Source organism: Metopolophium dirhodum, chromosome 9 (assembly GCF_019925205.1).
Source record: "Metopolophium dirhodum isolate CAU chromosome 9, ASM1992520v1, whole genome shotgun sequence".
In the NCBI taxonomy this organism is placed as follows: Eukaryota; Metazoa; Arthropoda; class Insecta; order Hemiptera; family Aphididae; genus Metopolophium; species Metopolophium dirhodum.
Window position 1 is genome coordinate 16,385,940 of NC_083568.1, and position 26,110 is coordinate 16,412,049.

Below are 26,110 nucleotides of genomic sequence, written 5' to 3' on the forward strand. Positions count from 1 at the left end.
GCTACCGTCATTTGTAGGTCTATATATATTGTTTACCAGTTTGACATGTAAATTTGTTAGTATAATAATTGCTGTCGCGAATTATTCATTATCACGTTAGTGACTCATAACTTCAACAAAAAGCTACAGAGATAATATCATGCTTTCTAATACTATCGCTGTTATAAAGTGTGAGAATAACACGGTAGCGTACATATTATGATACATATTGTGCCTATAATACGTATTATGTAAATTGTAGACTGTTTAATACCGAATTTTCAGCGAAGGGGACGACGGCATATTTCAATACAACTGACGACTATCAAAATATGAAATCATCGAACTGAATAAAAAATATACAGTTTATTTGAAACAAAGTGGACCCCGTAGTCCGTATCACACAATAGATAAATCCGTACATTGTTTAGGTTAAAGACCCAACATAATATTTTATATTCACGGCGTCTTAAATAGGCAAAACAACTACATTAACGATCAATAAAACATAAGATTTCTTACACGCAGAACGGCGTTACGCATTTTTTTTTTACAATAAAATAAAATTTACTTATTATGATGCTTATACATTAAATACAAAAAACTTTGGTTGGGTTTATTATTTACTCGCTGGGCTCATCTGAATGTTTGATTATTGGTTCCGTTGCTTTAATAGGTTTATCCTGACTAGGGGATGGTTTTGACGGTTGAAAAGGACCTAAAACAAATTAAAATTACGTAGGTACTAATAATATTGACCATAAAAATAAAAAGATAATTGAAGTTTAATTGTCATAATAGTATATAATACTATATTACTATATTACATATCAAGTAGGTACTTATTGTAATAAGTATTAATGTATGGTCAATCTAATATAGTGTACTTTGGATTATTTATTTTATTTACAGGTTTTTTAGAAAAATTATACATACAATTAAACAGGAAGTACATAACGAATACTGCATTCAACTCAGGCCAAATATCAAACTCTAATAAATAAATATAATTATTATAGTAACACAATTTCTTAGACAATATAATATTATATGCGTATAAAATGTAAAGGGATAATTACATTTATTTTAACAGAGGGGCAGGTATTATTTATTAAAGAGTTCCAATCCATCGATACTTGTTTCCATCATCGATTGAGCACTTTTTCTGTTATTAAATATTACTTTTTTCACTCTCATTGCGAACTTAATAATTTTACCTACTTATGATTAAAATATCGTGTACCGACAATGGACATTTTAAAACATTAAAAGTACCTGGGTATTAAACAAAAAATTGAGTGCTTGTAAATATTGTTCAAAATAAATAATATGATCAACGATGAATGTACCCACTGGACATTAAAGGCTATAAAGATAAACCAATTCGAACATTTTATAATCGCGCACATTAATTGTCCTGTGGAACTTATCTACCCTAATAAGACAAAAACTAACCGTAGGTACCTCAAATTGATCATTGAAATTGCACTCACATTACCTACGATTTTATCTAAACACGATCAAACTAAGACGAATGCGATATAAAGCAGCAGTTTTCAGCAATGTATTCAAGTATTGTGGACATGGGATAATATATCGTTATTGTAAATCCAAAGAGACCTTTTTTTTTTTCATTTTGCCAATAGTTATAGCTACAGAGTAGTTTAATAATTTGTTATTACATATTTACATTCGATAAACATTAAGAGGACGTGGCACCCGCATATTGTGTTGTCTCCGTCTAACAAGTGCGTAACATAACACATTTTACGCTCAGCAGATCACGTTTAAATTAGAGTGAATTGACCTCTTATAAAATTTAAAGGTAAGATTATTATCTAGACAATATCGTAGAATTTTTATTATATTTTAATTTTAAAGCGAGTTATGAGTATTTTAAGCTGTACAAACAATTTACAAATTTACAATTAAAATATAATAATAATCCTATGACATTTCCAAGATCATAATTTTACCTAAAAATTGTATAAGATAGCACTACATTCTCTTAATTTTAAACACTATATTAAAGGTAGTAATTGAAAAATATTAAATAATAACATTATTTTAACTCAAGTTTAATACATTTTTCAGATAAAATACACATATACGTGGACACGTGGTTGTTGAACATCGTTTTGAAATTGGTGGTTTTGGGTCTATATAATAATATTATATTACCCATCGTAAACTCCAAAATAACAGATATAAGTATACATTGGTTATAAGCTTTTTTCGTTTTCTGACTTTTCTAATATCATCTTAAGCCGCACGCGTCAATATACAGGCTACAACTGTGTGTGCGCGTATACCTACTATATAATTATGGTTTGCAATGTGAGGTGGTATCAATTAAAACAAATTCGAATCAATTACTTACACACAAACTATAATATGTGTAATTATTATTAATATATTATGAGTCGTTGTTAAAAAATAATTAATCCTACAATTCGTTACACCTTTACACTTTTGGGAGTTCTGGGTTCAGCGTTCTTAATTATCTGAAGAAATGTTCAAGATGGACATTATAAATGTATGTGATTATGATGAATTGAGTTTGGGGGGGGGGCTAAAGCCCTACTTTCATAATATCGAATAAGATTAAAACAACATTTAGGAAATGTTCGGTGGGGGGCTTTGGACATTTTTGGGAGATTTAGCTCTTCAGACCTAACCTCATTTGAGGCTATGGATGACTGAGATGAGCTACCGTGAGCTCGTGTACAACAATTGGAAATTCCAGCGTATGCATGTAGCATAATTATTTGTAAGCATATTATAATAATATATATTATTTTAGATTCTGAGCGAATTAGTCTAATAAAGTAGTTATGATGGAAAAATGGAAACGAGGAAAAATAATTAATCACCCTTTCCCAATCACATTTTTTTCCATCACACTTTTCCAATCACCTTTTTTTCCATCACTCTTTTCCAATCACTTTTTTTCCTTTCTAATCACTTTTTAGGGTGAAAAAAAAGTAAAAAAGTTGATGATATATGTAATGTAAATGAAAAAAGATGATGGAAAACCCTTTTTTACAATAACCTAAGTTCCAATCACCTTTTTTCATTTTCATCACCTTTTTCCAATCAACCTTTCTCGTCACCTTTTATTCATTTTCATCACCTTTTTTCAATCACCTTTTTTCTTCACCTTTTTTCAATCACCCTTTTTCAAATCACCTTTCTCGTCACCTTTTTCAAATCACCTTTTATCAATCACCCTTTTTCATCACCTTTTTTACAATCACCCTTTTTCATCACCTATTTTCATCACTTTTTTCCAATCACTTTTTTCCAATCATTTTTCTTATCACCTTTTTCAAATTACCCTTTTTCATCAACTTTTTTCCAATCACCTTTCTCGTCACCTTTTTTTCATTTTCATCACCTTTTTTCAAATCACCCTTTTTCATTTTCATCACCCATTTTCCAATCACCTTTTATCATTTTCATCACCTTTTTTTCCAATCAACTTTTTCATCACCTTTTTTACAATCACCTTTTTTCATCACCTATGTTCATCACCTTTTACAAATCACCCTTTTTCATCACCTATTTTCATCACTTTTTTCCAATCACCTTTCTCATCACCTTTTTTCAATCACCTTTTTCCAATCACCTTTTTTCAAATCACCCTTTTTCCAATCACCTTTTATCATTTTCATCACCTTTTTTTTCCAATCAACTTTTTCAAATCACCCTTTTTCCAATCACCTTTTTTATCACCCCTTTCCCATCACCTTCTTTTTCTTTTTTCGCTCTAAAAGGTGATGATAAAAGTTATATAAACGGAAAAAAGTTGATTAGAAAATAGTGATAGAAAAGGTGATAAAAATGGGGAAAAAGTGATGGAAAAGGTGATGGAAAAAAGAAAATAATAATTCATCATCTTATCCTTCACCCTTTTCCGTCACCTCTTCTCCCATTTTTATCACCTTTTTCATCGCCTTTTTCCATTTTTTATCACCTTTTTGCCATTTTTTTTTTGCCTTTTTCATTGCCCTTTTAATGAATTCGTTGACCCCCAATAAAATGTAGCCCCTTCATTATGTTTTTTGATTTCTAAGTATTCAGGTGATTTACAAATAATGTACTTACAATTTTTTACAATAGATTTACAATTGTTTACAATTCGTCCGGAGTCGATAAGTGAGTGTGGAGGGGCCAACTTTATGTACGTGATATTACTATGTCTGCCACAATCCGTTGTCACTTGTTATAATTAGCTGGTGGCTATAGTCATGTTATATTATTTGATAAATAATCGCTTTTCGGAAAAAAAAATATTGAATAAATAATACCATTGGTTACAGGTAAATGGTAAACATAATTATCATATAAGTCTAATAATGTAGTAATAAAAAAAAAATTGCTCGTGTCTGCGCAAAAAAGCACAATCATAGAGATAAAACTCAATATTACGTTCTCACAATTATTATTTAATAAGAATTTGGCTTCAAGTTTAGAACTATTAATAACAAGCAGAAAGTTATAATATACAGCAATAATTAATTGAATATTTTCACTTGAACCCAGAGCGTTGTTAATTTCAAATGCACCAACGTATAAAAGTAATATAGTTTACCAAAATAATATATGGATATTAGAAAGAACTACAAAGATAAACTTACCTTCAAATACTACAAAGTTTGTTTAAATGTAAAAAATAAAAATTATCATGTTAATTTTATGTTAATTGACAACATCAGTTACGAGATATTAAATACATGTAAGATATATAAGTATTTTAAGATTAACTTGCTAGTTAACCAAATACCACCACACTGAAAAAAGATTTGCCAATTTGACAATTTTCTTCTATTGCGATGGTAAACTTAAATCAGTTAGTTGTTAGTCGGCATTAAAGTTACTTTATAATGGCATACGTAAAATGTCTTATTGTTTAATATTATTATGTTATAAATATAAGTACCATAAAGATTTAGGTGTCAGAGTATCACTAATTAACTAATTATTTTTTGTTATGTTGCCTTTAAATTTGATAGACAATTTAATATTTATTATTGTTGGATTTATGTTAAACTATTATCAAACAAACATAGGATTTTATATTTATGAATGTAATTTTTTTCTAACATAAGTATTATTTAAGCATTACACTATTTTTCTTAAAAAAAATTGACTTTAGCTTACATTGCAATTTTCCATTTCCATAAAAAACAGGTATTAAATCTATAGGCAGTGGCATTTTTTCTAAAACAAAAATTAATTTATAACTAATATTATTAAGTATAAAACTACTATAGCTGTGTGATATTGTGTAATTATTTAAATGAATCATATAATATTTTCTATAGTATAAAATTTTATTTTTACAAGTCTTCAAATATATAATATGTTTTTAAATTATATGTGATTCAATAGATACATAATATGAATTAAAAAAAGAAATTATAATATTTAAAAAAAACGTTAATACAACTACAAGTTACAAAAGTACACCGTACAATGACCTTTAAATTTTGGAAACGGTAAATTTTATCATTTTAAAGAAGAAATGATACACGTATGCATTGTTTTAGTCTTACAAACGTTACGCAAATCTACGGCCAGCAGAATCAATTTTGTTCTGTTTGTTTTTGAAAAAAAATTAACGGATGCGGATGAATGCATCATAATAATATGATAACACTAGTTCTATCACATAAGTTAAACTATTTATTCACACAAAAAAGGAACTCGACGAGTAACAAAAAAAATAAATACAATGAAGAGATTTAAGATTTGAGAAGAAAGGTAGATAAATTAAACGAATCAGTAAATCATATGAATATTTTGGGAAACCCTTAAGACAAAACGATGGGTTTTAATTAGAAATAATTCGAAAATACTATAGTTCCTATAGGAACTCATGATTGAAAAGAAAGGGTTGACATTATGACTGGAACAGATATCATGATATAGTAAACAGAAATTTAGATACGAAATTTCGTATCCAGGAAAAACGCTTACACACGAAACGGTAGCTATAATAGAGAGAAAGAAAGAGATGGATACCTATAAAAAAAAACGAAATAGTCGAGACTAAAAAACTAGATCGAGAGCTCCAGAATGATTCAGATGTGAAAACAGGGAAATAGGAATGAGATGTCAAATAGAAACAATATATCATATATATTATACACGAGACAACAAAATGGCATAATTACGCTACTCAATGTTATAACACAAAACAAATAATTGGGGATGACCGGATCGGGAGAAATAATCGAACGCCTGGTTTTGGAAAACAAGAGAATTGATCGAATCGTGTATACATCTATAATGGCGTAAAAAATAAAATAAATGATCAACTCCAGGAAAGCAAACAATGCAGAAATAATGCAGGAGCCGATAACTGCACCGTGTTAGAAAATATGGGTTCGAACACAATAAAAAATAAAATGTATAGTATACTAGAAATCGAATTTTACTGGAATAAACGTTATGTAATAAAGAGTTTAACATAATAATATGTGAATGTCAGAATGACTATTGAGTAACATTGTTTTACACATACGGTCACTATATTGAACACTATAGTATTGAGTAGTACCTACCTTTTAATAAAGTGATAGTATTTTAATTGTACGTCTTATTTCATTGATACGACGGAAATAATCGGCATGTACAACACTACACTTACTACTTTATACTTGGTTTCAACTACAAATTGAGGGCTCCAGTTCCCAATATATCATCAAATAAACTTAATATATTACGAGTGTGTATATCATAAGAGTGTATGTTGAATAAGTATAAATGTATAATAATAACTTACTGAGATTTATCATTCTTATTACATATGATATATATGATTCACCAAACATTGGATCAACTGAAAATACAATGATTTTTGTATTCTCCAAATCAAGGCATATTTAGGTACGTAGGTATAATGTTAACTGTATTCAAAAAACCATACTGGTAATATTGTTTTGTCTTATAGGTACTTTGTTATTGCCGTTATTATTTTGTTTTGTATAATTCATCTTTTTTGGTTTTTGGATATTCCATTTAGAACTATTTATTTGTATATTATTATACATTAAATTGAACACTTGAAATTCAATTTTTTTGTTAAATATAAAATCAACATTAGGATGCTGTTTGTATAACTGGTCGTTGAAATGTGCAATGCAATGATTTGCAATTATTTGATGTTCTGGATAAATTATCATTGAAATTTGACCCCACTGAGAGTGGAAAAGAAATATAATTTTCAGAATACCATAAAATAATAACTTAAAAACTTAAAAACTAGTGAAATTGAAAATAGTGCATCTATACAAATTACAAATTTTTTATTTAAAATGTATGCGTTTTTATTTTTATTTTTGTGTTTACAAAATATTGGCTATCAATACATTATAGAGTAACTGTTTTTATATTTATTACTGAACTAATGGTATATACAATTTTAAAATATTCAAGTTGGAGTTTTGAGTTGATTAAAATTAAAGTCAAAATAAGCAACTTACGCTTCTTCAAAAGGAAAAACCACACCGAACGAAGAGCTAGAAAACAAATCGATTAGCTACTAATTATCATGGTAAATTTGGATGTATAAGCACAGTGTGCTGGGGTAGACTTAACCCTCCTCCCATATTATACTTAAATATTTGTATGGATTATAATAATTAATACAGTTAATATATAAATTATTAAACAGGTTTATTATTTTAACGCATATAAAGATAAGTAAGTACCTGGGTATTAAGTTTGTAACATGTAACAATCTACTACCAACACAAGCTATGCTTAAAGGAAGTACCTAATTATAACAATATTTTTTGTTTTAAATAAAAAAAAATTACGGTTATATAATCAGGAGTGGGTTTTCTTTATCTAGAGACAACCTTAGTGTGACTGAACAACTTGGTTTTTGTCACATTCTCGATCAAGTTCCCGAAGTTCTATATCGGTTGGTGATGTAATTATTATAGATTTGTCCCCTCCAATCGTCACTCGCCGTGTAATAAATAATATTTTCGTTTTTATGTGGAAACGTTACATTTTTATTACACACTTTTAAGGTACAGTATTATTTAAATATGAATGTTGGAAAAATAATCTTAGTTTTAAAAAATATTAGCATTTACTTTTAAGTTAAAATAATTGGGTATTGCAGTATAAGCCATTAAAGCCTATAGACAATAATGACTATAAATTATACTTACAATTGGCCGTTGCTTTAGTTTGATCTGTGTACGTATTATACACAAATATGTATTAAAATAATAATATAAATCAAAATAATATGTACTTTTTACATCATTATCAAATTAAAGTTTTATCCTATTCAAATTATATAAGTAAATGGTCGTTCTAAATCACATATCACACAACACTATTTTACTTTTGATTTTAAATACTTATAAGTAAAAAAGTAAATATTCACATCAAGATTAATTTAGGAAAACTGTTTTTCGTAATCATTTTAAACGCATGATTGCAGTTTAAAAAAATTATTATTTTGAATTTACTAGAAGATCTGTAACACGTCTTACAAACTTTTAATTATATATTTTACGTAAAATAAAATAAATTTTATAAATTTTTAAAAATTACTTACTATGACTATTTCCATCTGTAGGAACATAATATTCAATAATATATATATATATATATGTAATTTATATAAAACAAATATAATTTATAATCATTTATAATGTGCAAAAAATGAAGATTTGAACAATTATTATTGGTGTGCTTTATCTGACACATCAATAATTTTCTTTAAATATTTAATCCTTGTAAATTGTAAAGTTAAAATAACTATATAGGTACTATCTTATTTAAAAAATTATATTTTGGTTTTTAAAACGTTAACTTACATAAAGTATTCACTGCATGATTTTAAAAACATTTATAAAAATAATTATATATTGTATAATTATACATATATATATATATATAAAATCTATTTTTGGCATAATTTGTAGGTACCTACAATCATTTAAATTTAGTTGTATGATATTTTATTAGTTACTTTTCCTTTTCATATTTATTGCTTATCTTATATTTTATCTAAGTTTACAACTTATAAAAACATATTGAATAGAGCTATGCGTATATCACACGCGTAGTCTGCGCTATTGAATCCGCTTTGGTCAGCTTATTCAGCTCCGATGAATTTATTGGACATGCGTCAGAAATGAAAATTATACACTATACATATGATCTAAGGTTACCTACTTATTGAAAATTTAGTTAAGAAATAGCTGTAACTACTGTTGTAGATACCCATAAATATATTTAAAACAAATAATTTCGTAGTTAATGCTTACACAATAAACTTCCTGTATGTGTTAAAAATAAAGTACAACCGTATATGAATAATTTTGGTATTGTAAGTTATGAATAATCATAAATAGTTTAATTAATAATAGATATTTTGTGAAAATTAGCATACTTATACGTCCAGTGCTGCCTGTATTAAAAATATAAGTATATGTATTATACTATTATGTATAATGTAGGTATGTCTAATTAAACGTCTTATTATGCATTGTCATTTGTTACCTAACCAATTTACGATTGTTATATTAAATGTTTAGGTATTTTAACTAGAAAATTAGGTATCTACTCAACCATTCAACGATATTAAGTTTACTGTAATTTATTTACTGTCAATATATTTTGTAACGAGTATAAGTTAAATAAATTCACTTTGGTTTTCAAACATTAGGTATATGACCTTACATATTAATTAATGTTATGTATTACATAATGTACTTACTAGTCAATGGTACTGTATAGGTAATATTAAAATTTAATAATTTAAAAATATTAATAAGTAGGTTTTCAAAAAAGTTACAACAGAACATGATTTATATATTTTAATTAAATTATATAATTTGGAGATTTATTATTTAAAGAACTGTTTATAATTATAGTGCCGTTGATATTATTGGGTGGAGCGAAACTTAGCCGTTCTATCCTCCATAGTTTAACGCATTTATTAATTTATTATCACGAAGCTTGAAATGTACAATATTATTCATTAATAATATCTAAAGGCTGTCGCCAAGACGTAATTATGATTATAATTACTTATCTACATTCTACACAATAAAAATAAGATGTCCTCACTGACTAATCAACTTATATACAGTCAAATTATAATGGCTAGAGACTTTACATTTGCATAGTACTTTTGAATTACAATGTGAGGGTTTACTAATAATTATATTTTTAAAAATTACCATATTTATATGCGTGCTAACACTAAGATTTTGTTTCGGCAATTAGAAATTGAATATTTTTTAAAATATTTTTGTGGTTGCCATATTGGTTACACAAATCAAAATAGTTATTACGACAGGATATACTAGTGTTCTACCGGCAATTCAACAAGTTTATTAACTTAAAAAAAATATTAATATTTTTATTTATACTTTAATTTAGGTAGGTATTATAATATGTTTAGAAAATTTCGATGAGGTGAGAAGATAGGTCGCCAAACCTATAGCCAAAGACGATACCGTCAACAACAACGTATAAATGTATAATTAGCCAGATCGAAAAGACACTTAATCAAATTATGACAAAAATAAAATAACAAATATATAAAAATTTGATTGGCTGACTACCTAGCATTCCACATCACTTTTGTCCACGGACATTACTTAAATTGTAATAACTCTTTGAATAATTTATGATAAATTAGTGATATACTTATGACTTATGAGTTATGACTACCTACTGTGGATGATCACATAGTTACTTAAATCTATGTTCACATCATTATAGCAATCAATACTTATAACTTAGAAGATGTGCGGTATAACTCACAAGTAGATATATGCATGTAATAATAGATATGTGGCGTGGTGAAAGGCGTAATCGTGAGGTGCATCTAAGTTTCTTTAGGGGGTGGTGGCTAATAAATACGACAGGTAGTTACAAATATAACTGTGAATTGTTTTATCAAGTTATTGGTGCTGTAGGGTGGGTGAAATATTATTACACTAGTTTCTGAAAAACTGTAAGTTTGCCATGTCATTAAACTTATACCTAAAGTCATAACTAGCGTGCCTAATGGAAATAAGAATATGATAGTAATATAGTATTAAGAATATCAGTAAAAAAGTGTCATGGGTGTTTTTCATTTATAAATTAACAATGAATCTAGAATTATCATAACATTCCATACTTACCAATTGATCTCACTGTAAATAATCATCAGTATAATAATTTTTATCATCTAATAAATTCATAAACAATGATATAAGTAGGTTGGTAATTATTATCATACGACTAAAATATTATAATATGAAGTTTAAACGTAAACTGCAATAGTCACAATATTTATATATTTTTTTTATTATTATTTAAATATACAACGGACGTCAAATAAGAAAGATTAAATAATAAAAGATTAAAACATAAATACTGGGGAGTGTAGGTCCACTAAATATTAAAAAATATCAAAGTACGGTTCTCATTATTTGAAAAAGGAGATGGATCAAATAGGAGTTGGAAGAATTAACTCTGTTCAGTCAATAATAGGGATTTTGATATTTCGAATTTTACTCAACAGTGTGAAAATTAAAATGTGATTAATTAAACGCAATGATTGAATAAATACAGTTTTTATGAATTTATAAAACGATAAAATAAAATAGATACATTTAAAGTTAACTTACAATATATTATTTCTTCATCATCTAAAAGAAAAAAAGTAAGGTATTATATATAATAAATTATACAAATAAAATTATAATAATTATGTGCAAATATTATAGAAACTATACCGGGTGATCTCCATTTACCATAAGACACTAATTGTTTTTAAGACGATTTACATTTTTGAAAATATTATTTTACATACCTACTTAATTTTAAGTTGTTAAAAATAAAATTTTTTTAAAAAAATATACTTTTATTATATTATTTTATTATAGTAAATATCGTGGTTTTATTTTAGTCTAGAAAGAATTTCATATTCAAATTATTGAGAATAATATAATAACTGTAAAACACATTTTGTTTAGATATTTATAATTATATTATAGTACGATTAATAGACAGTCGTGGAAAGATGTAATTACAAATATACTTGAAACCATTATTTTATTACATAATATGAACATACCAATTTCGGCCTTTTTAGGTTCAGTGCTAGAACTGGTGTCTGTAATATTATTTTATTTCTTATGATTGGTAACAAAAATCTTTATAAAAACAATACAGGTTAAAGTGTTGGCGCTGCTATTAGCACCAAGTAATTTGATTTTTTGTATAAATAATGTTTGACTATAAATTTATTGTAGGGATATTTCGTTTTAATTATATGGTTTTATTATCAGTCTTTGTGTTATCATACTATTTATTTTATTATTCACAGTTTGATGCCGTAATGGAGCAGGTTAGGTGCTAATAACTGGCAAAAACAAGTTCATAATGTGCCAATAATTGTACACTTTACCCCATTTAAGTGTCAAAAATAATATACCAGTATACGTATATTAAAGTAGATTTATTTATTTTATCGAAAATTGACAACCGATACCGGTCTCTCCAGGTTGAGTGTTTAAACTGATTTCTGTAATATTATTTTGTTTTTCATGACAACAAAAATGTTTATAAAAAAAATATTTAAGTAGGTACCTATTAACAATTTTAGTAGACGTTATATGCTATATATTCGTATTGGTAATCATATTTTTCAAACTATCAAATGTATGAAATAAATTAACCACAAACGTTGGCCGTTGGGTATAATATTACTTATTATTATTCCACAATAATTTCATACAAATTAAATTTCTTAGTCACTCATCATAACGAAAAAGTTAACCGTAAATACTTCCAAAATATTTGTCTTTTTTTAAAACGATTGCTTACTTTCTTGCTCTTTTTTCTTGTGGTCTTCTCCGTTTAATGTATCCATTAATATAAAAAATATTTAAAACAAACATTTAGGTTTTTATAGGACAGATTATTTTGGGTAGGTCTGTAGATTGCTTCTATGTTTAAAGATACTAATAAATTATGTTCAGATATCTTTAATGATTTCAATCAATAATGAAGAAATAAATGATGACATTATTTTATAAACTTTGTTTATAGTTAAGCTTTAGTCATTAATGTATTATCGATTAAAATTAATTTGCATGGTGTGCATAGAAAGCACTGTACCGCTACGATAAATATAATGATGGTAATTATACTAATTACCTACTTTGGCATGTAATCGAATGAAGAGGATTAAGTTGCCTAATGTTAACCTTAATCGCAGCAAACGGTTCCTATACAAGTTTTAAATTTATAGCTGCACTACCTATATCATATTAGTTTAATAGTATCTATAAAATCCTAAACCAGGATACAATGATATTTTTAATTAAGGTATACATTCTAATAAACAGTGAAATATCAACGACAACAAAAAATAATAATTTCCCTTAAACTGGCAGAAATTTTTATTTGTAAAATTATACGTTTTTCAACTCACATTAGTCTATAAGAGTACCTAACCTATATGATTCCTTTCTGATTATGTTATGACAATACCTAGAGACTAGAGTTTCTTAATATTAAAATAATATTAAAAGTAGCTATTAATAAAATATAATTAAAATTAGATATTTATAAAATAATAACTAATAAAATGCATAATGTATATTATACACTTACGACTTACCTACACGTAACTCTGTATAATACATTTTCATAAAAATATTGAAAAACAATAAAAAGATAAAAATATTATAAAAAATATAAAGTTTGAATATGTAGTGTAAAAATCATCATTAGGTATTTATTATCATTTAAATATGAACAATTATATTGTTCAGCCGTCCAGTTATAAATATATTGTAATTAAATGGCGATTGTTTATTTTAAATAATTAAAATAAAAAGTTGTTCTTTATAATACATTATAAATAGATTATGGACTATGGTCTTATCAACACATCATTTACTCGTACAAATAAATAAATATTTAATAATAAATTTAGATTTCTATTGAACAATTAAAAAATGTATATTCGATATTTTCCAATACAAGAAGAATAAATTAAGTATCGTTACCGTTATAAGTGTCGAGGGAGTCAGTTTTAACCAAAATAATATTAATAAAATACACTAATTGTAACACTGTTGGTGCCACACATATTTAGAAATACCATTAATTCGAAAATCATGCAGGTACTGGGTACTAGGTAGGTACTTACGGATATACTTCTCTGTAAAATGCATGTATTTAAAATTAAAATTAGATAATATTGTTTCATAATATTTATACATTATTTGAACTCGTATCCAAATTAATTCGTATACAATTTTGTGTAATTATTATTTTGCATAGTAGGTATATTATTTTAATTTTTTATTAATCTAAGAAAATGTCTAGACTCGTGTAGGTCGACCACTGTGGTATCACTGATGAGCATTGATGGAACTATAAGAGTAAAAACCCAGGGATGGATCCAGAGGAGGGGCATGACTTTCAAGCGGAATTGCAGAATATCAGAAATTAATTTGGCTCACGGGTTGATTAATGAAGATGAGATATGGAAACCAATTCGATCAGTGTGGTAAGAATTCTGGAACCAATTCTGTATAGCAGCTGGTAATTCAAATGTTTTAACACAAGTCATATTTTATTTGTGCAAATTATATATGAAAATGTAGAGTTGGGGCTTCAGTCCTTACTAATAATGGTATCAAGCTTCGCTGATGATGATCTCTGATGAGTATAAGAGTTATATTATGAATTACGAACACAAAACCGAGCTCACTCCAAATGACACAAACAAAACTATTATGTCTGTCGGATGCAGAGACGACAGCGTTATGTGTACCCATGTGGCATGTCCTTGTATCAGTGAACAACACAATGATTAAAATTAGTTTTTTTTTAACAAAACTGTTTTTAGTCATCTGTATTATTATTTGTTATACGGTAAATACCTATATTAAAACGTTTTTACATACACTTTTGATAATATACAATTATTATTTTTATATAAACGATTAATAAGTTAGGTAATTGGTAAAGGAAAAATTATAGCTCACCAACAGTAACTTCTGTAATTTATGCATTAAAAAAATCAAATCATTTTACTATACTGCATTTTTTTAACACAATATTTTCGAAAATTATTACTATCGTGTGTTTGAGATCTGTTACAATATAATTGTTGAACATTGGTATGATATTTTGGGCAAGTCGTGCAGAGCACAATTTGTTGTTAAGTTTAACAAATATAATACAGAGTAATTCACCAATCATTCTCACCCCTTTTACCATGTTAGATGCCCAGACGGCACCAGTGACGACTGCAGTTCTGCACGAAGACGACTCGTGACGGTGGTGACGGACTCCACAGAGATCACTGCGGGTGAGCAATAGATTACTATAACCATAGTTACCCTATAAGTCAGTCCGGGGCAGCGGAAACGAAACGTTTCAGTGTTCGGCGGTGCGCAACTCCACGATGGGGACATCGGATGTGGCAAACGTGCCGCCAAGGTGAAAACCACGGAGGGTATCAGGACCAGTGGCGGACTGAACTTCAATGTTAAATGTCGCATTTTCATATTTTAGTACCCACCACCACCACCACCACCACCATCCTATTTTTACTCATAACAAAGATATTATGATCTAAATAAAATGTGATCAAAAGAGTCAAGAGGTCTTTAGCATGTAATTTTGCACCACAGTTACGGAGTGGCACCACCCCCTTTGAAAAGTTGACGCAACTGCGTCGAAATTGAGCGCTCCAGCTCGCCACTGATCAGGACAGCTTTGCGGTCCGCCGATTCTTTTCTTTTTTCGCTCAGTGGTTATCCTATCAGCTGAATCTCGACGCCTCCGGTCACTGCCGATTCCACAGCTCCGACATTATACCCTTCGTCACTCCCTCCGAACTTTTGTTATATTGTCATCTTCACGTCCCACCAGCCCCCGACATGAACATAATATAAATATGAAAATTGTGCCAATATTTTGCGAGAATTTTCTAGTATACTCCTAGAATTTCAGAGTATATCTTATACCATCCTTCCACTAGAAAATGGGCCAAATTCATGTAGCCCACCCACTTTACCCGATTTCGTCAAGATTAGTGTCAAAAGCTTGATTTCGATTCGCGAGAATTTGCGAGTTTCATCCCGGATTTTTCGAGCCATCCAAAGCTCAGATACAAGCTTTCAAAGTTCTGAAGTTGGCCTACATCGAGTTTGTTGTCAAAAGCTTGGTTTTGATTTGTGAAAGTAAAACATAAGACGTATCCATGTCAAAATGTATGATCGAGATGTATTGATACCAATGCCTTTTCTATTGCACCCAGGCTGCACTGTACCACACATGTTCGTTCACCACGACTGGCTTGTCGACTATGATCTAAATGTATACTTAAAAAATCCAAAAATCTAAAAATACATAATTCATTACCTATTAAATGGAAAATTAGTGATAACCGTGCCTGGTGAGTGGTGGATCACCCTGTGTATATATCATACGGACTTATAAATTATAATACCTAATGGCTTGACTACTAGTGTATCTTAAATTTAAGAAGATAAAAATGTTAATTGGCAATCATTTTTTATAACAACAATGATAATATAGTCTCTAACATAACTGTTATTTTACTGACAGTTAACTTACTCAGCGAATCTCCTGCGTTTATTCAATTTTTCACACACAGAAAAAATAACTATATTAATATTATTATTATAAACAATAACTATAAACACGTATACATTTTTTTTTTTTTTTTATTGGGTAACCCGCGGCAACATAGGCCATTGGGTGTGGGGTAGGGCACTGTAGGTTTTTAAATTGGGTAGGTTGGTACACGTGTGTGTTGTGTTTGGCAGAATTTCTAATGGGGCACCCGTAAGTTTCTGCCATGCCCCGGGTGGGGGGGATGGTGGCACTTGTTCTCCGGACACCGTGACTTGCCCGAAGAAAAATGCCGCCCGCGGCCAAGGTATCGAACTCGGGTCGGCTCGGCCACTCCATCCCCCACATATAAATTTATTTATGACATATTATATATTTCGTAACACATATTAACTAGAAATTACTTTGATAGCTAAATAATTAAAATTGTCATTTAAGACTATGAAATATTGAAATTTTATTTTATTTATCGAAAATGTTTAGCTTTAACCTTACATATATTTAAAAATCAAAATTTACGTTAGTGATTTATATTTTACAAAGAGAAAAGAAATAATATAAATAGGTATCCAGGTAGGTATAATTATATTTTAGTAAAATTGAATGCAATCTTAGATATTATAATATTTTTTTTTTTTATTTTTATTTTTAAAAGAAATTTACAATCTATACTTTAGGCACAATAAGTAAATGTGAACAGAATATATATAAGGTATCAAAACAATTAATATTAATAATAAAAACAGTTTACAATAAATTATATAGTACATGTTACGTTTGATGAGAGCAGCCACCCATTAATGACACTCTCGCTCGGTTTTTGGATATTATAATATGATACAGAATTACCTATTCGATTAAAACGTAAAACATGGTTTGTTTATCAGCAAAATTTATGAAAATTTATATTAAAATATTGTTTATGATTGATTCATAAATGATAAGATATACATAATATTTTATAACATAATTTACTATAAACGTACCACATCCTGGAACTACACATATAATCAAACATTAAAATAATAATAATAATTACTTATAAATACTCAAATAATAACAATAAAAAATTAAGAAATTAAAAAACCATATTGAAAAGTTTAATATTTCAATATAGACACTGAAATATTATATCACTTTCTATTCCTTGGTATCAAATAGTTAACTCTTCAGAGGCTTATTTTCATAAAAATATTGTTATCTCATATTTCAATTGTATACATATAATATTAAACAACCGGTGTTAAGCCTTAAGCTCCAAAAGTTAAATGTAGTGTCTATAAAGTATACTGGAAGTTTTATTTAGATGTTATTTTTGAAATATTTGGTTTTTAAAAAAACAAGTCATGACTTTGTCAGTAGATACTAGATAGTTTCCCAAGGTGAAAATCACATAACTTGATAAATGTATGAATGTAAATCAAACAATTCTAGTTTCCTTCAGCTATTCAGTACCCGAATTCAAGTCAATACTTTCGTATTTTTTTTCGTACGGTCTTTATTAACACTATTTTAATAAATTAACTACCAATTGGATGATAAAAATAATTCTCACATAAATGCCATAATATTTAGGATCAGTATATAGTCGTATCATGAGACTGACAAAAACGCAATAAAGTGTCTAAATTGTATACAATAATGTGTTAAATTTAAACAGTAACACGAAATATTTCGGTTGAATGGTTTTTGCAAATTATTTATATTTAACAGTCGACCTATAATTTTGCTTGCTCATTTACATATGATTTCACGTATTTGTTTGTAGGTAGATATACATATATGGCGATATAGCTATATATGTGTGACCTTACAAGTCAAAGTTGACATAAAAGTTGGTTGGAAGAAATAATTAAATCCAGATCTGGTCTCAAAAATTAAGAAAATGTTATTTTACTGCACGTGCAATTATAGTCCAATGTCATCTATCCAACGAACGCCAGCATGCCATTTAGCTACAATATTCTTTGTCCGTTAAAAGTTGAACCATGATAAGTCTAACGGGAAAAATAAAATTCTGGTTGCAAAACGAATACCTACTTCAAAATATTTATCAATATTTTGCTATTGGTCAGCTCAGAGAGAAAATAGGGAAAATGTCAAGTGACTATAATATATTTCAGTGTGTATATTGATTATAAGTTATAACATTATGTATTAGACTTATATAGGAACGGATTTTATTTAAAAGTTGTTTAACGTGCATTTATTATATAATAATATTGTAATGAAGGTCTGAATTATTACTTGAACCAAGTCTCTTTAAAATACGTGCTTCATCGGTAAAATTAGATAATTCTAAAAAATATAATTATAAAATATAAAATTAGGTATATTTTATTATAATAAATATTAAGCTATTAAATCGAATAAGAAATCAAGCCAAAAATTATATTACATGGAGTGTTGTTCATGAGAAACGAAAATAATACTTTAACTTCAAAGTTAAGTTCAAGACGATCGCCGACCACATGACTGGTCGTGGACTATAATAGTAGAAACAAGAAACTTGAATTCTACTGTCACATAAATTATAATTTTCTTTACTCAATGCAATTTTCAAAATATTATATATTATATAAAAATATTTTAAGCTATTATAGGCTTTTGAAATTTTGAAATTTGTTTAGTTTCCTAACATTAAGTATTCACTTTTTAATTAAGTGTTGATACAAATTGTAATACAAGGTACCACATAAATAGTTTTTGTAGCAATTTATAAAATATATAAAAGATACCACGGTTTTTATTTTTAAGACAAGTGCAAATTTTGATAAAATTGAATATTTAAAAAAATAGTGTTTAGTTACCTATCCTGCTTTAATTCAAAAATATTATCTGTGGATATGAAACTTTTACGTATAATATTATATTTTACTATAAACTATGCATAACAAAATAAACTTGTAAATACAGCATGTCAGACTTTCTCCGCTCGGAATCCTATTTCGTATGCAATATAATATATTCATCGAATTCAAATTTATCACATCCATTAAAGTGACCGACCAATTACGACACAAAATTCGACGCCTATAGCAGAACGACGTCCACGTTTTTACTAAAATGGTTTAGTTGTTAAGAATGTACTTACCTATATCAACTGAAATACGTATGAAAACACATTAATACAATTTAAATTTTGAATGTTAATCTAATAGATATTATTTACGTGAAAAATGTGATATAGTTAATAAAATACATTAGTTATCCAACTAAAATAACGTACTTTGTATGTATAAATAATTTGTACGAATTGTATCTAAAACATATTAAAGCATTTTTTAGTAATATTCTTCAATAATTTATTAATCAAATATATATGCGATATATATCTAAATACTATGATAATGATTCAAAATGCCATCATCATTTTGATACAAATAAATAAAACATACTGAATAATAGGTAGGTATACTACATTAAAAAAAATATATATCAAAACAAACTACTAGAACTATTAGAATAATGTCCACTAACAACAAAATATACTATTAAGTGTATTAGCACTAAAATTAACAATTACGTTAGGTATGTTTATTAAACATTTTATGAATTACCCGTATATTGATTATAATCTGTAAAAAATTATTTATATTATAATGTGTTATTAAAAATTAAACAGATGGTTTTATCGTATTTAAAAGCTTAATACAAAATATCTGCTATGTAATGTATCTGCAAAGGAACAGCGTTAAACGTGATATGAATAAACATATGACACATTTTTACTCTTCTATAGATCTTTTTAATTGTCTTTTAATTGAAAAATAAGCTGATAAATTGAAATAAACTCAAAATATTAATGATTGCATTTAGAACTTAATATACTAGAATTCACCGAGTCTTGAGTCTTGAGTGGAATTTACATTATTCATATGTGTACATTATACATAATATACGCCAGTGATGACCAAAATTGTTTCGCAATGTTCGAGAACTTACGTGTCGTACGTAACGTTGCATGATATGGCTTATATACTTCAAACTTATCCAACAAATTTGTTGGATATTGTTGATAAAATTGTAATTTGCTGTAACGATTCTTTAAAGATAGGCACATAAACAATGATTAGGTAGCTAAAAACGACGCTAAACTCCACTCCTGCAATGGACATAAATTCAAAAAAGATTGTATACAAAATTATCTAACAATGCGAATACTTATATCTATTTATTAGTAGGTAATTTATAACTATTTTATTATTTTTTAAAAATGTAAAATTAAGAATATTATACAATTAATTTTCTTTATTTAATTAATTTTAGTAGGGGCCAGAGTCATCATCGTCCCGTCGTCCAAACCACGAGCCGCCACTGAATAATGCCAAAGGTAATATTATTGCCAAACACATCATAGTTCATTAAGCTACCATTACAATAAAATTTAACATTACAGGCAACATTTATTTGATCATATTTTAATATTTTTCTTTAGCTATGACAGCCAAAACCAACGAAAAATCAAATTTCTCGTTTATATGTATGTAATATGGTATGTAGTATACCTAACCATTAACATTTGGTACAAACATGTCTTTTACAACAGTTTTACCCGTAATATAGGTATAACTATATGCTATATCACTAACGGTATATCAAAACATTTTTTTTTTTTTTTTTTGGTGGGGGGGGGGATGTTAAGCTAGTGTGTCGAATATCATTTACAATAATTATATGTGTATTATTATATTTTATAGTCGGCGGGACATGCGCTGCTTGTGCGGTGCAGAAGGGTCGTTTTGAATTTTCTATTTTGATTTTACGATGTGGCTTTTGCTCACGAGTCTAAGAGTCTTAGTCGTTAAGTTGTATGATGTGTCTATTGTAATAACAATTCATTTGATATTTTGGCGTTATTTTACTGTCGATTATGCCATCCTCTACACGTGAACCCTCCGACCACCAAACCAGTGAAAAAGCAATTCCAACATTGATAATCATCATTATTTATCAAACGGTGAAACTTCTAAACTTTGGCTTCGGCCGCTTAACCAAAATATAGCTTTCGTGTACTTATCATGACGTGTTGACCACGCCGATAGCATTAAAAAATAATACGATAAAATAAAGCATTAATATCTGTTCAAATACATTGCTCATAAAACTAATAATTTAAATTAAAATCGTGTTATTATTGACAGACGAATTCACTAAAAAAAAAAACACAACAAAAATCAGAAAAAAACGCACATCGTTGTAAAATTAATACCTCCGGTCAGAATCTAAAGTGTTACACTATACGTACAGTAGCACAAGAGTTACAAATGATATATAAAACAAAAATTTTTTTTAAATATTGATTAGAACAAATATTGATTTTTCTTTTACAGCCTTTATATTGTATCTATATACAATAATAATGATAGGTTTCTATACAGTGTGTTCAATATGTACAGAGGTACCACGTCTGAAATGGTAAAAATATCTACTTACTTTTTAATGTTTTATTGAACTGGTCTTCGCACAACAATCTACCTGTGACCATACATAACCGATAAATTAGATACTTGTACGTGTTGTTACACTTTTATTATGCTGAAAGTACCTTACACAGGAATATACTTTTCAACCAATTTCTATTGTATTATAATATGCTATATTGCTAAATAGTATTATATCAATAATCTATATGCAATAATAACATTAGGTGCATTGTGCGTGGTATATTTAATATTTATATAGTTTCTATTGCCACGTCTGAAATGGTAAAAATATCTAACTTACCATGTAATATCATTTTGAACTCTTCATCGGTCAACTGTTTATCCATTGCTACATAACCGATAAATCAGATATTTAGATATTTATATTCTATACGTTCATCACGTTTCATTGCATTTAGAATAATACTAAAGACTATTAAAAATTATAATTAAGAGAGTCCCGCACACTGGATTTCTAAGGGAAAGTTCACGAAATATTAAAAAAAATTCCATACACTTTTTGATAATATTAAAATTTTTTTTTTAAGATGGCTATAAAATGTATTGCTATTTGAGGGTAACTGTAATATGTCCTTAATTTGAATAATTAGTTAGGTATTATATAGTTTATGGTATTTATTACTGTTTAATGTATACAATTGCAATTACATTATTAATACATAGGTAATACAACAATAATTTTATTAGTTAACCGGTTTTTTTAAATATAAAATAATCCTACACTAATTATATTATAAGTAATGGATAATAAATAAAATCATATACTTTTGGTACCTAGATTATTTTAACTCTACCATAAGAATTGTATATAAAAATGTATGCAATCTTGATCGTTTTGGCTTCATTTAATATTATTTGTCAAATATAAAAATGTTACATATTATACTTATAACTTATATAGTACTATTAGTACCGTATAACTTAAGTAGTAAATAGTAAGCAACAACAACGTATCGTCGCTGTACAATTAAAAACATCTACCTGTTTCAGTCGCAGCTAAAACAACAACAAGTCTTCTATTATTAAATTTTAAATTGTATTTTATTTCACGACCAATATGCCTATACTATACTGTTCAAACATTTTCATGTTATAAATTTTTTTATGAATTTATTATTCATGCGTGAAAACTATTCAATAGCAATAATATAAATATCTACTAACAACTCGACCACAATTTATTGAATTGGTATTTCGTATTTATTTATAATAATATGTAAGGTTAAAAATATCACCAATTATTCAAATTACATACTTTTTATGTTGTTGTTATAATCTACAAATGTTTTATCTTCAATACTTGGCAGTTCTAGAAAATACAAGTTGAGTCAATTATTGAACGAATGTTTTTTTTTTTATATACATTTATGGCATTTTAGAAAACCTCGTTAAAATATTCGAAAAATGTGGGCTATATTATGTGATATCCGCTAAAATTTTTTTAAGTAAATGGTAGAAGATATTTGAAAACCACAGAGTTAATGTAAAAACTAAAAATGTCTTGGATCTGATTTTAATTGCACGAGATTCAAAATTCATAAATGTATAAAAAAAAATGTTTGAAATAATGGTAGTATATAATATTATAAATTAGATACATTTAAAACAATTTAATACAATATTATTTAACCGTAAAATATGTAATGATAAATTATCAGTTATCACTCATCCTCCATCATCATATGCATACAAATATGCTTAATGATTATTAATTATTATATGTTTCATGGTGTATAGTTACGTATTATATTGTATAAGACGTAATATAACTAATAATTAATAATAAATACAACTTTATATTTAAAAACAACCAAACACAATTATATAGGTAGGTAAATTAGATCTATAACGTGTGTAAATGTGTAATATAATAAATATGTAATTAATAAGTACTTATATTATATACATAGATTATGTATCAATTTGTGTGATTTGACGCAAAGAAAATGTAATTTAAAATCTATTGAATCGGTCATCAGGATATTATGATATTATTATTATAATTTTAAACAAACCAACAGTGGCAATAAGGTACGAATGGTTGATAAGCGACATCAGTGTGACGACAAAGACTGGTACACTAGTCCCGAACATCATTTTTTAGGATTCAAAAAACGCAGGTTGTAATTGACGACCGTCGTTATTGCGATCCAACCGATTAATGAATATTTTATTCAAAAGAACTGTACCTGCACAACAGAAGAATTTTTTTGTGTACACAGCTAGACAGACATTACGTCATAATACAATATAATGTATATGATCAGGTTCCGCACATTTTTTCTTTAAAACATTTGTATAAATACGTCAGCGTAGGTTATACAACTTTGGGTAATATGAACAATTCTTAAAATCTTCTGTAGTTGATAATTTGGGTGCAATACGATTGCGCGTGGTCCTTATCAGCAGTACCTTTTTAGGCGTACGATTGCGCGCGCTAAATTATTTTAACTTCTAAGCAACGTTGCCAAATATATGGGTTCACGGTAAATATCGAAGGAAGAACTTAGAGAAAATAGAATTTATGTGCAAGCAATACGAAGGGTATAAAAAAATAAAAACGACAGAAATGTACTTAAGTTTTTAGCCTTAGTTGGAAATCGGTATCGCGATAATATAATAATATCGGGCTTTAAAATTTAACTTAAAAATATAAAATGTAATTTGTCAACTTTTTATTTACTTTTTAATTTATTTATCTATTCGAATATTTAACTATTGTTTATGAATATTTTTTTTTATAAAGTGTTCGTTTTATTTTGTGTTATTTACGTATATTTAACGATATTTTTTTTTTATAATAATAAGTATTTAAGTAAATGTATTTAAAAACTTCCTAAATGGATGAATTTGTATCTGTATTTAAATATAAAAATGAATTATGAAATAACTGAAATTTGTTACAAATAATTTGGCAACGTCACGTCGCATCACATTTCACGCGCAATCGTACGCTTTTGAATATTCAAAATCATGTTTTTTGTTATTCCGGCACTGCGCGCAATCGTATGCCCAAAAAGGTAAAACCCGCGCAATCGTACTCCACCGGATAATTTACTATATTGTTATTGTACAGCAGCAGTGGCGTACCTAGGAAAGGCTAATACTTAGCCTTAGCTTAGTTCCTCTTTATTAATGACCATATCAAAATATACAGACTCGAAACTACTAACTAGTCAGCAATACTATAGTACTTGCAGAAACGTAAAAATCATATTACCTCATTAGTTATACAATATTATAGTGCATTACTACCTAATAATATACTATACAGAGTGTCATCCCGTGAGGATTATATATCCATTACCTGTAGAGGGGGACTTGCCACCCGGACAAAAACTAGTTTTTTGTTGTTTTACCTATAAACTAAAATATTATTAAAAATCACAAGATTAATGAAAATAAAATGTTGAAGTCAAAATTTTCATAAAAATAAATTCTATAAAATGGCTATTTTCAATTGTTTCAAAAATAAAATAATAAAATAATTTGGATCTGACTGTAACTTGGCATACGGATAGCTTTTATGATGTAGGCCTCCGCTAAAGCGGAAAATAAGGGTAAGAATACAATAGTGGCGCCATCTATCAAGCAAAGTCAATGTCATATATGCACGCATACCAATATGCATTTAGGATTTGCCACAAAAAAAAAAATTGCACACTTGCGAAGCCGGGATACTCGGCTATTATTTTATATACACATATGATGAAGTAAAATATAAAACAATATAAGTTATGTTTGTTCCCAATAGATATCATAAGTATTCGTAACACGTGGTAGGTATAAGAAAATAAATGAATTTGTATCAAGAGTATTCGATACCGTGATTTTCTGTTTTTGTCTAACACACGCACGACATAGTATTTTAGACGTGTTTTTTGCCAAACATTCCGATTGATCTGTTGGAGCGATAAGAATTCTGAAAACAGATTTTAAATTGTCGTCAAGTCTACTTGAAATCGACTTTCCCACATGTTTGATATTATCCCCCAAATTCCTAAAAATGTCATACTAAAATAGAGTAT

General features: G+C 27.8%; 1 protein-coding gene across 1 annotated transcript; it reads right to left on the reverse strand.

Moving 5' to 3' along the window:
* Positions 1-347: 347 nt before the first annotated feature.
* Positions 348-24,229, reverse strand: LOC132952489 (uncharacterized). The gene is made up of 17 exons (XM_061024795.1): positions 24,098-24,229; positions 23,338-23,391; positions 23,064-23,078; positions 22,363-22,410; positions 22,072-22,113; positions 20,196-20,213; positions 19,865-19,897; positions 19,730-19,738; positions 18,883-18,933; positions 8,564-8,578; positions 8,169-8,192; positions 7,470-7,505; positions 6,770-6,826; positions 5,143-5,202; positions 4,620-4,628; positions 916-972; positions 348-697 (listed from the first exon to the last, which is right to left on the reverse strand). The coding sequence occupies exons 1-17, from the start codon at positions 24,177-24,179 to the stop codon at positions 603-605; spliced, it is 705 nt and encodes a 234-aa protein (XP_060880778.1). The 5' UTR covers positions 24,180-24,229; the 3' UTR covers positions 348-602.
* Positions 24,230-26,110: the final 1,881 nt, after the last annotated feature.